This window comes from Pieris brassicae, chromosome 4 (assembly GCF_905147105.1).
Source record: "Pieris brassicae chromosome 4, ilPieBrab1.1, whole genome shotgun sequence".
NCBI lineage: Eukaryota > Metazoa > Arthropoda > Insecta > Lepidoptera > Pieridae > Pieris > Pieris brassicae.
Genome location: NC_059668.1, coordinates 8,913,140 through 8,928,258, shown reverse-complemented (window position 1 = coordinate 8,928,258; position 15,119 = coordinate 8,913,140). Strand labels below are relative to the sequence as shown.

General features: G+C 34.6%; 2 protein-coding genes across 2 annotated transcripts; both read left to right on the top strand.

The window, feature by feature from the left end:
• Nucleotides 1-1,564: 1,564 nt before the first annotated feature.
• LOC123708237 (vesicle transport protein SEC20) lies at nt 1,565-4,951 on the top strand. Its single transcript, XM_045658836.1, has 5 exons — nt 1,565-1,850; nt 1,921-2,093; nt 2,529-2,686; nt 3,039-3,142; nt 4,717-4,951. Exons 1-5 carry the CDS (start codon nt 1,725-1,727, stop codon nt 4,879-4,881), a joined length of 726 nt encoding a protein of 241 aa, XP_045514792.1. The 5' UTR covers nt 1,565-1,724; the 3' UTR covers nt 4,882-4,951.
• A 1,499-nt stretch (nt 4,952-6,450) lies between these two features.
• On the top strand, nt 6,451-14,005 carry LOC123708236 (UDP-glycosyltransferase UGT5-like). The gene is made up of 4 exons (XM_045658835.1): nt 6,451-7,441; nt 7,794-8,010; nt 12,487-12,703; nt 13,635-14,005. The coding sequence occupies exons 1-4, from the start codon at nt 6,590-6,592 to the stop codon at nt 13,918-13,920; spliced, it is 1,572 nt and encodes a 523-aa protein (XP_045514791.1). The 5' UTR covers nt 6,451-6,589; the 3' UTR covers nt 13,921-14,005.
• Nucleotides 14,006-15,119: the final 1,114 nt, after the last annotated feature.

Here is a 15,119-nt window from a genome sequence, read left to right as displayed (position 1 = left end):
TTAAATCGATCATGCACGTTGACACGGCGTTTATGTGTGCGTTTTAAAAATTGTAAAGCATTGCGATTCCGCGAATTGCTCAATTTTGGAGTATAAAATAAAACGTCTATAAGGAGGTTTCCCTAAAAAGTTCTATTTATATGATTGTCATGTTTATGTTTACATATTGAGAAGATTTTTTTCCTCAAATTGATAATATCTATACGATGTCGAAATTACTTGTGTTTAATTTAAATTTTATATAGTACTTTTTACCAGAAAATTTGTTTACTACTCTTTATTTATTTATGCTCTTTTTATACATTTTATGTTGAAACATATGGCTTCTACTAGAGGATCGGGTAAGAAGAATAAAAATAAAAAAAGAGGGAGTAAAACAAGAATTTCAAAAGTGAGTAAATATCTAAATTCTTCAAAGCTCCATCTCGAATAGTGAACACATTATAATGTTGCTTTAATATAAATTAACATTTATAAAATGAAATAAAGTCTTGTATAAAGGAAAATAAAACATCCATTAAATTATAGTAAAAGTGGTGATTTGGATAGCGATGGGCGCTAGTATTCTGTAACTTAATTTTGAAGTCGAGGTCGCTATCATTATCGCTTTTGTAGGTACAGAGTAGGTTAAAAAGTGTGTTAAAAAGATTTGTTTTGTCGAATGGAAATTATTGCAAATTCTATTAAGAAAGGAATAGAATATAGATACTTTATTCATAGAATTTGCAACTATAGAAATACTATTACCAAAATGCATTCTATAAAGCTTGATTTTTTCAGGCGAAAAATAAACGAAATCGAAAATCTTTAAAAATTACATGCCCCATTTGTTATGAAGATCTTGGAACACAGCCCGTCTCTGCCACGATTTGCGGTCATATATTTTGCACGTCCTGCCTTTTGACCGCAAAAAAATTTAAATTGTTTTGTCCTATCTGCAGAACATCTCTTAGAGGTGCAAAAGCACATCATCCTTTATTTCTTGAAAACTGTCTCTCGCTTGAATAAGATTAAATTAATTACCGCTAAAAAGTCATGTTGAGCGTTAATGTTGAGTGGTGAGAATTCAAGAGCAAATTGATATTTTTCACTATTCGTATCAATTAGCTCAAAAGGTAAGGCGCTATTGCTATTGTGTATGTACTTTGAAGTTTATAAATATTGTACAAATACTGGCAAACATCTTCAGCATTACACAAGGGAGTGGGGGTGCGCATCGTACACAGCGCGGGACACAAACGTCAACTGATTTACCAATCACGCGATTGGCATGTCACTCTCCCCCCCCACCCTTACAGTAATAACTAAAAGTCGCTTCTGTACAGGCAAGGACATTTTTTCAAGATGTTTGTTGGTATATATATTAAGCTATTTATTACCATATATATTAAAATACAGATATCTATCTTTGTTTTAAATATTGCCTGTCGACATTTGAGTTTTTAGCAGTAGGCAATAGGCATAATTATACTCTGTCCTATGTTTGACATTCGTTAGTATCTGTAATTTGCTATCTATCGCATAAACAACTTGTTTTATCTATGGCAAATTGGCAATGTTGTCCAACTGTTTATGTTTAAAGTAAAACTTTTAAATCTAGGATATTTCCTTTATCCACAATTTTTCGTTATCGATTGTACTTTACTTAGAAAATCTCTTTACATATTTTAATGTTATATTTAATAATCATATGATTAGAATTGCTGTACTCAGGAAATATAGTCATGGATGCTGAACAAAAATTAGCAAAGGCAAAATTCCATGAAAGTTTAGATAATATCGATATTAAATATCAAAATTATGTGAAAACCGCTGCTAAGTACCACTTTCAATTGAAAGCTATTATTCACGTCTGTACTTATATGATTAAATACTTGTTATTTTAAAAAATGACATTATTTATTACTTATCTTGTTCCAGGATATTTTAAAATGCAACGATTCCATGGAAAAGTTAAATGAACTAAACGAGAAAGGAAGAGTGGTAATATCAAATTTAAGGGACTTATTAGAGAAACTAGACTTGTATGTGAAGGAAACAGCGGATGCAAGGTTTACTGCAGAATTGGAATCACAGCGCCATTTACAAGCTTGGTAATTTTTATGTACATTTGGCATTGTGACCAAGATTGCTTGGTATAAATTTAAAAAAAAAAACACTCGTCCCATACGCGCCTTGCCCTCTGATTGACTGATACCAAGTATCATGTAGGTAATCAGTCTACTGTCTCTAACACATGATGTTGATGTTTAGGTTTAAGACCATGCATGTCTAAGATGACAATTTTCCTTGCAATGTCGTCCTTCATTATTTGGTAAATGGTATGGTTGAGACACGCTTATACCACTAGGTCAACCCTATTTTATATATTCAAAAATAATGGCAATATGTAATTTGAATGAAACTTATTTTATATTACAGTAGAAATTTTAACAGGACCTACATAACCAAGAATTTTTTTATTTTATTGGATTCCATTAAATATACCATTGTTAATTTTAATATACAATATATTTTATTTATTCCAGCCTCATCAAGGAATTCAAAGAAGCAAATATAAAAAGCATGTTGGAAATAGAAAGGGTACAAAGAGAAGAGTTATTGAAAAGTCCTGAAGGGGAACAGTCAGTCTTACGGTTGAGAAATAAAAAAGTGGACAGAGATGGGTTGCTCAAATCATCTACAGGTTTTTTATTATTTTATTGTTAATATTATTCAACAGTAGTATTTGCAGTTACATTTAATGACAACATTTTTATTATTTTAATTTTTGTACCAGTACAGACAGACTCTTTCTATGAGACTATGAGCTTTTAGGGTCAAAACATTAAGTTGTATCTTAGTGATAAACAAACAACAAAATTGAAAAGGTCCTGTTTCGTATTTAGCATAAACATTTTGTCCTTAGTCAAACTAATAATTTTCAATATTGTCTGTCTGATCTATAAAAAGCAGGTTATATGAATCATATTGAAATTATTAAAATCTATAGATATGGATGTAATATATAATTTAAGAAGAGGTTTAATATTACATAGGAGTAACGGAGCAATTGTTAACAATAAGCAGACAGCTAGCTGCAACCACACAAAGAAGCCAAGATACACTTGATAATCTGGTGTCTTCAAGTACAGCCGTGCATGTAAGTTAGTTTGTAGTATACATATTGATCGAATGTGAACTTTTAAACTTGGAAGCTTTAAAATCAGGGAGAAACATATAAATTTCACCTCTCACAAGAATTTCACAACCATGTAAACTTCAAGTATGTCATGCTTATGCAACATTGGCTTTCTTCTATGGTAAAACAATGGTTCCTTCCAATAAACGTCAGAAAATGCAGTCCCTTCAGAATCACTAATATACTATTCTCATGTTGATATTTTTCACAATAGCTTTTATGAGTTTAAAAAGATTACTTGTGGTGAAATCTTGCAACCTGAATAATTTTTATTTTTTGTCATTGTATTTATTATATGTATGCTGTATGTAATAGTGAGTATTTGGTAAACCAGGACTAAAGATGCCATTGAAAGGATGTGTACAGGTATAATTGGACTTCAGGTTTACAAATTTTGTTTAGTTTGTAGTAACTTTATATATTCAATCAATCTGTTGTCTGTTTCTAAAAAAAATCAAGTAAAAAATACAATTTCTGTACACTATTTCTTCTAGGGGTTTTGGGTCCTTTAAATATAAAGTATCTCATTTCATCTAAAATGTTTTAACTGGGTCAAAATGCATTCAATGGACAAGTGTGTGAAATCTATATACAGTGCATCAAAATAAACCTACAATTAATAAATTTATGTAAAAAATTGTTTCGCATAAACAAATATATTTTGTCTACGGACAGTGGACACCCTAATCTCCAAGAGTACCTACGGGTTTTGAGAGGCTCAAAATGTGAGCTGAACTCGGAGCTACAGTCTTTTCATAGAAATTTATTCAGAAAAAAGTTATTGTAAATGACTTTTTTCTCAATAAGTAGGTTGCCTGTTAAAATTTGCATAACAAAAGGTCACTACAATGATTTTCGACTCATGTGTATGTTATTTATTAACTGCAATGAGTCGTGCTTTCGAATCCCGGAGTTTATGTTCGCAATCAATTTCTCCCACGTAGTAAAGAAACCGGCATGTCTAAAATCCAAAAAAATGGTTATAGTCGCTAAAGTCTTGAATTGCTTCTAGTCTATAATTGCTATTTCATTTATGATAATGGAGCGTTCAAGTATTACGTAACGAATTTCGAGCGGGGCTCTCTTGTAAAACGTTACGATGCGCGGCGGGGTTTGAATTACACGTTATTGATGATATTATTTTCCATTTTCCAGTACTTTACACTACATAATGGTAAGTTTTAAGTTTACGTTTTGTAATGGATACAGAAAACGTTACGGCTCGTTCATGGGGGTAGGGGGGTTTCAAAAATTGCATGACGTAATTACTTGAACGCTCCCTAACAAAAAAACAGTGGCACTAGAACCGCTTGGTCTTGGTCTTTAGATTTCTCTATCTGTTCCATGATCATTTCATAGACCAGTAGGTAGGTGCCAAACGCCGTTTATTTGGGTCTTTGGTATGCCCGTTTCTTCATGTCGTTTTCCTTCAGCCATTAAGCGAGTGTTCATTGTGCAATTTGTGATTGTTTCAAACTAAGTTAGCCAGTATTTCGTAGATAGTATTTACAAGGTTTTTTTAAATTTCTTTCCAGGGCACACAGTCTGAGCTACAAAACACGAGCAGCACAATTCAACAATCCAGTAAACTTTTGAAAAAATATGGTCGCCGGGAATTTACCGATAAAGTTATCATGTTTTTCGCATTTTTATTCTTTCTAGCCGTTTGCCTTTATATTGTTCAAAAGCGATTGTTTTAAATTATATGTATTTAAATTGTGTCTTTTTTATTATTGTTGAAATTTGTGTTAATTTAAATAAATTATTTATTTATAATGTAATGCCTTATTATTACCACTAAGCTATCTAACCTTATCACATGATAAGACTATAAGATAATTTTATTCGCAAATAAATTGGTACATTCAGATTTCATTAATCAAATTTTAAAAAGCGCACAATCAGCCCTATAAAAATAGACATGCAAATGTCATATTAATTATCATAATAATAATAAGTTTAGTTGTTTATAATTGTTGTCAAACTTATGGTCAAAATACTCCCACGCACCTTGTCTTTAAATTTAATCAGCTTCCTCTAGAACATTATAAGGCAATGACCTATAACATCTAGGAAGGTGATTAAATAGTTTGATGCGATACTACAGCCGTGTTGATCCCTCGGTACAGACAGGCAAGTTTCTTTAAATATTTAGAATAAATTTGGCAGTTTTTTACAGTCATAACTGCTTCTAGTATATAAACTTGGTACTGTTAAAAATACCGAGTTCGAAAAGAATGGTCTACAGCTTGCAAGAGACATAAAAGCCCTAATATGTTTTTGTCAGTAATAATAAATTAATAAATTTTCCGATAACCATTAATTTTTGAGGGAAGTTTGCTACTTTGACTCAAAGTAAACACAAATTTATTTAGGCGCCTATATATCGATAAAATGTATTGTTTCCAAGTAAGATTTTGGTCTAGTGTTTTGCTTAGAAAAATTGATACGACTTCTTCGATTGACCTGATTTTATATTTAAGCTAATTTGGTCTGCTATTATTATAATTCCGAAATTATATATAGTAGTTAGTTTTAAAATATTACATAATTTATACTTAAATTATTATTTTCTATATTATTAATTAGTATTTTATTTTATATAATACTTAAATTATTATTTCCCAACCATTTCGTGACCGTACTGTTGCATTCAATAACGATTCGTGGTTACGGGTAGTACTTCGGATACGACCATTGTGATATAATCCGCATAAAGAACGCATTTATTACTAAACAAATTCAGTAAGTGATTAATGTACAGAAGAAACCAGTAACAAATGCCTAACTGTGTCTACTTACTATGAGTTTCTTAATATTTTCATATTTACCGTAATGCACTAACAAACCAGTGGCACTAACTTTAAGTCTAGGTTTCACATTTCTATATTCAATTCGCGATGTTTTTTTTGTTTCTTAACATATGAGTTTTCTGTGTCTAACACACGCCGTCAATTTTTAGGTGAAGGCATGCTGGTTTCCTCACGATGTTTTCCTTCAGAAGCGATTGCTTTTTGCACACATAGAAATGTAAGTATTTTCCTGCATAGCCGTTAGTCAAAGAGATCTCAGAGTTAAGAACTATATTATTAAACTATACTTTTCAATACTAAACTCTGCTTAGAAGGAAGGTGTCTGTAACTTCTATAGATGCATTCGCAAGTTAAAGACAAAAATGTTGAGACAACAAACATAAAATTATAACAACGTGACTGTTGCATATTTCTGTCGGATTCATAATATTGCGTGGTTTTGCGTGTACTAACACATACGTAATCAACTTGTATAATGATTTACATTTATGTATAGCGTAGTGAATGTCGAAACGCATCGTCAGTTGATCATGGTCCTCTGATCGAGAACGACTCGCGACACGCTAATTGCGTTTGTTGACCTTAGGATAAAGTTATGAATTCGATAAAGCTTTTCGTATTTATAATAGTGATTCAATGGTTTAATCATGCTGCCGCGCTTAACGTACTCGCAATCGTGACTCTGCCGCTTAAAAGCCATTATATGGCCTTCGACAGATTCTTCCGAGAACTGGCGAGGAGGGGACACTCGGTCACAGTTATGAACAACTACTTGGAAAAAAACCCGCCCCCTAATATGACGTTTATTGATCTATCCCGTGATAGATATCCACATATAAGGATGCCGCCTATGTCGGCATATGAGGGTTCTAACTCCCATTATATGCGTTTGATTAATATATACTATCATTTTCTGGCAAGATCTCAACACGTAGGACAAGACTGTGAGCATCTAGTCACGAGTAAGGAGGTTGTTGACTTTCTAGCTAAGAAGCAAAAATTTGATGTGATCATTGTTGAACAATTCATGAGTGACTGTGGTGCTGCTTTTGCTGCTACTTTGTATGACGCACCCATTATTGGTATCACGTCACACACGCTCTTGCCTTGGTCGTATTCAAGGCTGGGAATTACGTTCGATTTTTCCTCAGACGCTTTTTATTTCTCTACTGGCGGTCAGAATCCCTCGCTATACCACAAAATAGAAGCATATTTAACCAATATATGGGCGCAACATGTTTTGCAGCCTCAAATATTTAAAACAATTAATAGTATATTCAAGAGACATATACCTACATTTGGTGGGGATGTGGAAGAGGCTATAATGGAGAAAATGATGATGATGTTTGTGTATCAGCATTTCTCTGTAACTGGGGCCCGTCTTTTGCCCCCACAAGCCGTTGAAATTGGCGGAATACATATTAATAAAGCCAAAGAGATACCAAAGGTAAGTGTTTGTTTTAGGTTGCATTGCCTTATCTATACAGTAGTTTATTGGCTCAATGATAACGGACAGCAGGCTACAAATACGAAGCAGTAATTAGATCATACAAATATGTCGAATCAACAGATATTTACGACTATATATGACATTCAAGATTTTTTTTAAATTTTACTGTAAAATACTTAATTTACATTTCTGACTTTATATAAATAGGTATATTGCATAAAGTTAAACAAAATACTTCACGGAAGATATTATTGTATACGCTGCAAATTTAAAATTGTCGTCTGATAAGACCAATCGTTACAAATTAAAAGCTCGTACATATTTTGAATTAGTACACCTTTATTTCCAGGATATTGACACATTCCTGTCATCAGCACCTCACGGGGCAATTTATGTGAGTTTCGGTTCTAATTTGAATGCTAGTACATTAAGTACAAAGAAAATGAAAGCGTTTCTGGATGCCTTTAAAAAGATACCACAAAAGGTTTTGTGGAAAATCGAATCTCCGAATATTACAAGTGAAAATGTTTATACACGACCTTGGTTCCCGCAACGTGATGTCTTATGTAAGTATATTCTATATCTTCCTGTAGATATGCACATTTAACTCCTGCATTATGTTATTGTGTTTATTTGAAGGGTTATATAGCTGAGTCAATAGACGCTTCGAATCTTTGTTTAGCTTCTGTTTCGATAGACATATCATGAGTCTACAGTAATGTTTGAAATTACAAATCATGCACCTACCACCTACACCGTTGTGGGAAACTCTCTCTCTTCAGTCGGGAGGTCATGTCTAAGAGTCGTGGTCAGTAAGGAAACACGTGGAACCGACAATCTGTTTCCACCGGTTTCTGCCCAGCGTCTCTTATAACAGTGTAGAGTTTTGTGGACGATAAGTCTTTCACTTGATCGGTCCATCTGGTTTGTGAACGGCCGCGTGATGTTTTCCCTTTTATATTACCAATAACAATCAGATTCTCCAAGTTCTCATTGCCTCTGCGCATTGAATAGTCGAAATATAATTCGTTGTCGGCATAAGGTACACAGGCGAGTCCGTAGGCGGTGTTAGGTCACTATCGATCAGGTGCGCTTCCTAGAGGGAAACTAATACGAAAGAAATAATATTTATCTTACTTATAAGCACAGTATTATTATCCGCTAATAGTTGCGTTAAAATTGTTTTCAACTCTACAATATCTTGATAATTATTGATGTCATATAATATATCGCAATAAATGGTTTGCAATACAAGATTATATCAATTCGATATATTTGATGAAAATAGAGCGGTCAGTCCAACAAAGCTATATATATAGATATAAATTAGCGCACGGTCGTTGCTGTGTGCGCACGCGTACAGGTGGTCCGCGTGGTCAGTCCTTCAATATGGATATCGTGATGTGTAATAACTGTAACATAGTTATTTGTGCGCTATTGGCTTTTGTGCAAAACAAAGCTGATGTAATGGATGAAGATAGTATACTTCGACTGTGTTCTACTGCGTTCACGACGGATGAAATCACACAGGCCAAAAAATTCCTTTTCGAGTCGGTACAAACTATAACTCGAAAGAGAAGAAAAAAGTGAGCGAGATATGGAAGATATTCTATGTGTAATCAAAGAAACAGACCCTGAATTGGTACCTATTTTTGTAGTAAGGGACTCACAACGTCTTCCCTCGGTCACATTTGACCATGTAGATGCCACGAGATTGTTAAGGGACATTATTAAACTGCAAGATAATGTGTTGTTTATAAAAGAAAATTATGCTACAAAAGAAATGGTCTTAAATCAAACTTCGGAGATATCTGGAAATAAAAAGAGAGGCTGCTACTTTAGAAGACAGTTTTGATTGCAATAGTGATCCAATTGGTCTTTCGCATATTTCAAAGCGAATCAAAGGATATCATTCATATTTCTCGCATTGACAACACAAAGATTCAACGGCCGGTGGCTCATTCGATGTCACCTGATTCGCTCGCACGCAGGGTAGCATGTCATAGCGACCTCTCACTTTCGCGTACGCGTGCGGCTAAGCGGGGAAACCGGTTCTGGCGGTAAACGACCTGCGGTGTCACCTGCGCATGTAACATTGCGGCGACCAGCAAGAATCGGGGTGAGTCAGCCTAGCAAGAACTCATATGCCGATGCGGCTGCGCTGCTATTCGCGCTGTTCGCGCCTCGGGCTTCGGGGGTCGCGGGTTCGAATACTAGTGCGAGTAATGGGAAAATTTGCAAAAATGATGAATGGTGAAACGAAAGCGTAATAAGAACAGATTCACTGCGATGAAGGGAAAAGCGGATAGTCATTACAATACATCTAAAGCGGCAAATACGAGAATACCGTTTTATACATATATATAATGTTGATGTCAATTGCCAGACGGAAGACATTTCTAATTATATTATGAGCAAGACCGGCGTTGACGTGCAATTAGACAAAGTAAATATGAAATTTAAAAAAGATTATGGATTATTAAACAAGTGATGAACAGAAATTAATTACTCACAATGGATAAAAACAACCATAAGCCACATAAAATTATGAGTTTCAACTGTAAGAGCCTAAAGAGATCTATGGATACGGCTACTGAGTACACAGGTGGATATAATAGCACTCCAAGAAACCTGGTTATTATCAACTGAAGTACCTGATTTGGGGTTGATAAACAAATTTTATTTTTATTGGGGCATGGCCGTCCTTACGGTGGCGTAGTCCTGTTATGGAGAAATTATTCATTTCAATCGGTGTCTGTGATCCCATGTGTGAGTGAGCGTATTGTCGCGATCAAAGTGTGTGTTGCGGAGCGGTCTATGTTATTTTTTAATGTGTACAGGTTGGAATGCGTGGTGAGGCAGGAGGGTTTAACCTCACCGGCACTATTGAACCTGTATATAAATGAGCTGATCGAGGCACTCGGTGGCGCACGTGTCGGCTGCTCGATTGATGGTCACTGTGTGAACAGCATCAGTTACGCTGACGACATGGTGCTACTGAGCCTAAAAAGTAAACTGGTCGTCTTTAAGGCAGCAAAGAAACTTATGTGCCACCAGTAACGCTCGGAGGTGTTCCACTGAAGAGGGTTACGGAGTACCTTGGCCATATTGTAACTGAGCACCTTAAAGACGATGCAGATATTGAAAGGGAACGGAGAGCGTTGGCTGTCCGTTGCAATATGCTGGCCCGCAGGTTCTACCGTTGTACCGCACAGGTTAAGGTAACCTTGTTCAAGGCATTTTGCCAGTCCTTTTATACATGTGCCCTGTGGGTTGGATATACGCGGCGGGCATACAATGCTCTCCGAGTGCAATATAATACCGCTTTCAGGATGTTGTTGGGGCTCTCGCGGTACTGTAGCGCATCAGGTATGTTTGCAGATGCACATGTGGATGACTTTTCATCAATCATCCGCAAACGGACAGCCTAACTGATGCGTGGGGTTCGTGCGAGTACTAACAATATCCTGATGGTTATAGCTAATGAACCCGAATGTGCTGTTTTCAGACACTGGGTTCATAAACATGCCTATGTACCTGGTACCTCGAATCAACGGAGATTTATGAATTAAATGTTTTAATAATTTTGCTAAAATAGTTATAAGTATTACTCTACTAACAATATATGGACTTATAATGGTCTGAATTAAATGATTTTATTTATTCATAAAATGTTTATTCTAATATCTTTGCACGCGTTGTTTGGTACTAATATAACGGTATTCGTAAACGGTACGTAAAAAACGGAGATTGCCAAGACTGGGGTTTTTACCTATACATACGACCTTCGCGGAATCTGGAGATAATTAGAAAACCTCATTTAAATTAGGTTTTATTAAAACATTTAATTCAACTAAATGTTATCAGGTTTACTTAGTTCAGGCATAAGTTCGGGTACAAATTAAAATGCATTTTTTTTAAATGAAGTAATGTAATATTATAAAAAATTATATTAAGTATATATTTATTAAAGTCTCAGCAAAAAAAAAGAAAAATATTCTATTGAAATGGTCACCTTTAGCTTTTATGCAGGCCTTTAAGCTGTTTGTCCACGAATCTATCGATTTATGCACGGTTTCAAGGGAAATTTCGCCACTGCTGGCTCCAAAGATTTTTCAAGAGAAATGTCGCCGTGTCGTTTAGAGGAGGCCATGTCCTCTAAAACTGACCATAATTTGAAGTCTAAAGGGTTGAGCTCTGGGCTAGATGAGGGGCAGTCTTCAATTCTTCAAAAGACCGGAACATTGGTTTCTTAACTTGGGTAGCGCGTGCCTTGTGACCAGGTGTAGAATCCTGCTGGAAAGTCCACGGTATATTTTTAAAAAGTGTATTGCTGAGAGGTTTCACAGCATGATTCAAGACTGTATCTTGATACACTCTGGCTGAAGTTTCGGGGTTCTTTTTCACAAAAATGTAGTTTTGTGACTCCTTGATAAGACACGCCCACTACAATGATGACCACGTTGTACCTTTCCCATCACTTCAGCAGCTTTAGAACTGTGAGCATACATTTTTTCATTTTGCTTATTGTAGTGTTCTTCAATCGTGAAATTTTTTTGGTTCATTGAATCTTCATTTCTCGCGATAAGATTTTTTGCACCCGAATGGGGTTTCAACGAACTCTGGCTTTAACAGCATTAACAGCACGCGGCCGCCGCGATTTTCCTGGTCCTCGACAGACGAAGTGTTGTTGTATCTGTTGATAAGAGTACGATATACGAACATACGGCTGATACGTTAAGCTTTTATAGTATCTGTATGCGATGAACGGCCTAGTAAAATATAATACTTAGAAATATTGGTCTCTGTATTTGTCACGTACAATGTGTTTATGAAGGTGTGCGTGTTTTGTGTGTTAGAGAATCAAAAAAAATGTGTGACTATTTACTTAATATATTATTTTGTGTATCACTTTTGTATAAAAATTCTACATTCAGAAAGTAAATCATTACACTAGACACAAATTTTATTTAAGGGAGGTTTACGAGAATATAGAATATATTAATCTTATCTTTTATAATTCATTATTTAAAATTTCTCAGGTCACGAAAAAGTCCTAGCATTTATTTCACACGGTGGAATGCTCAGTTTGTCTGAAGCGGCGCATTGTGGAAAACCATTGTTGACAATACCATTTTTTGGGGATCAATTTTCAAACTCGGCCACAATTGAACAGTCGGGGTTGGGAAAAATATTATATTTCGACGAAGTAAATGCTGACAGCTTGACGAATGCCATACAATATTTAACGTCAAAAAAGTAAGTATAGTTGACAAATCCTGTTACAGAGAACAGAATGTTTTGACTTCAGCGTGCGACTCTCTTCCCTGAGGTCGTAGGTTCGATCCTCGGTTGTGCACGAATGGAAAAAGGAAGCATTTAATATATTAAAAACATTGTGAGGAAACCGGCTTGCCTAAGACCCAAAAAGTCAACTGCATGTGTTACGTACAGGAGGCTGATCACCTACTTCTCTATTGTATTGACAAATGATCATGAAACAGATACAGACTCAGAACTAAAAAGGTGGTAACGGCACTGATTTTTTTACAGCATTTTTCCGGTAAAAAGCTTAAAAGCGCTGCATAAAAAGTGCTAAAATTTATCTTAATTCGTTAAACTGAATAGTTAAGAAAAATTGTTAATATTTCCGACAAATTTGTGAGAAATATAAAATAATGTTAACCTTTTTATAAGCTGCGCACAGACCCATAATATTATATCTTAATATATATAAATCTCCTATCACGATGTTTGTCCGCGATGGACTCCTAAACTACTTAACCGATTTTAAATTAAATTGGCACACCGTGAGCAGTCTAGTCCAACTTAAGAGATAGGATAGCTTTAATCTATTATTATAGTCGCAATTTTATTTTATTGCAAATTATTTGTCTATAATTAATTGACAGTTCTGTTAACTCCAAAAGATTCTAACAGATGTCTATACTTTTCAACTGGATTGAGTAAGGAATCAATAGATGGTACTGCTATGGTAAACTGACAAACGTGTCATATAAGCTACAATTCAATATTTCCACGTGTTACTTAGACCGAAGTGTAAATCAAATTCAAATTATAGTGATGATAGTACAGTGAAATTATTCTTTCGTGTCACGGTATTAAGGAGAAACGAAGTTCGCGGGGGCAGCTAGTAATATTATATATTTGATAAGTTTCACTGTTACAGGATGCAAGATAACGCTCGTAATATTCAAAGTTTGTGGAATGACAGACCCGTAGATGTTTTGAATAGCGCCATCTATTGGACAGAGTACGTAGCAAGACATCGCTTTGCACCGCCGAGCTTACCGTCTAAACAGAGCACGTGGTTTGAGAAATCGCTACTAGATGTCTATAGTGTGCTCATCAGTATCATTATTGTAGTAATCTTAATGGTTTTAGGTTTGCTTTCTATATTAAAAGTGTTAATTAAAAGTGGTTTCAACAGATATGTTAAAAATAAAATAGATTAGAGGTATGAATGTTGTAAAATAAATATTAATTTGTTATTTTAGAATGCTTAATAATTTATAATAAAATATAGATCGAAATAGAGAATTGGGTTTTTAATTATTAAATACGTGTTAAATAAAAATAAAAAAATATAACCTACACCGCGTTTTGTGTTACATCTAAGTTAATTGAGAGATTTTCGTAAAAATTACTCCGAGTTATGAGCTGGACTCATTTCTGATACTATTTCTCTGGTATTTTTTAAAGCTGCTTCGTATAGATTATATATACGTTTTAATAGCTGTAGTACATCTCACAAGGACTATTACCATGTTATATTTAATTATTAACACTTATAGAAAACGTTACATTTATAGAAAAACAATGCGATTTCTTCCAGGCAAGATTAGTAAGAAAAACAACTAAAAAAATATGATGGGTAAAATGAATATATTACAATGTAACACACAATATATCCATTACTTACGCCAGACGGCTCGCAAGTGCATTGCCTGCCTTTTAACAATATACATAAAAAGCTTCCCGGATTGTATCTTTATTGGATGTACCATTTATGCCTCGCAAAAATACTCGACCAATACATAGTAGGCTACAATCTGGAGTATCCTAATGAAATGTTTACGGATGAGTCAGGTTAGTTGAGAATAATATCCTCAACCGACACATAACGACATTGAATCGAATTAACAATAATATTTGTGTAAGGTCAGAATATTAGACGGGCCAGTAAATGAGCGACTTGGTCGTAAGTCTGAAGCGGGCACGATAAGCTTACTTTACTTGCACCATCAAGTGCAATTACAATTAATGTAATGACTATAATTTTTACGTTTACCTAACATAATAATTACGTGATTTAACTTTAGAGGTTCTTTTAATATCTATAAAACATTTTATTTTTAGCTTTCAGAATTTTGAGCTTTTTAAACTATACATTGAATCAATTAAAGTTAAACTAATATTTAGGTACAAATTAGAACAAACTAAGACAAGTAACGTACAACCCACCATTTCTTTTTATATGCAAAATTAAGTAAAAAAAATGTGCAGTTCCTTTGTCAAACCTGTTAAAAGGATGTTTACATGTCTACATACTTAATACTTTCGTTTCTTTCCATTCCTATTAATCAAACACGTGACTCTACTTCATAACGTGTTATTGACTTCAACAGCATACACAAACACAGCTACACGGCTT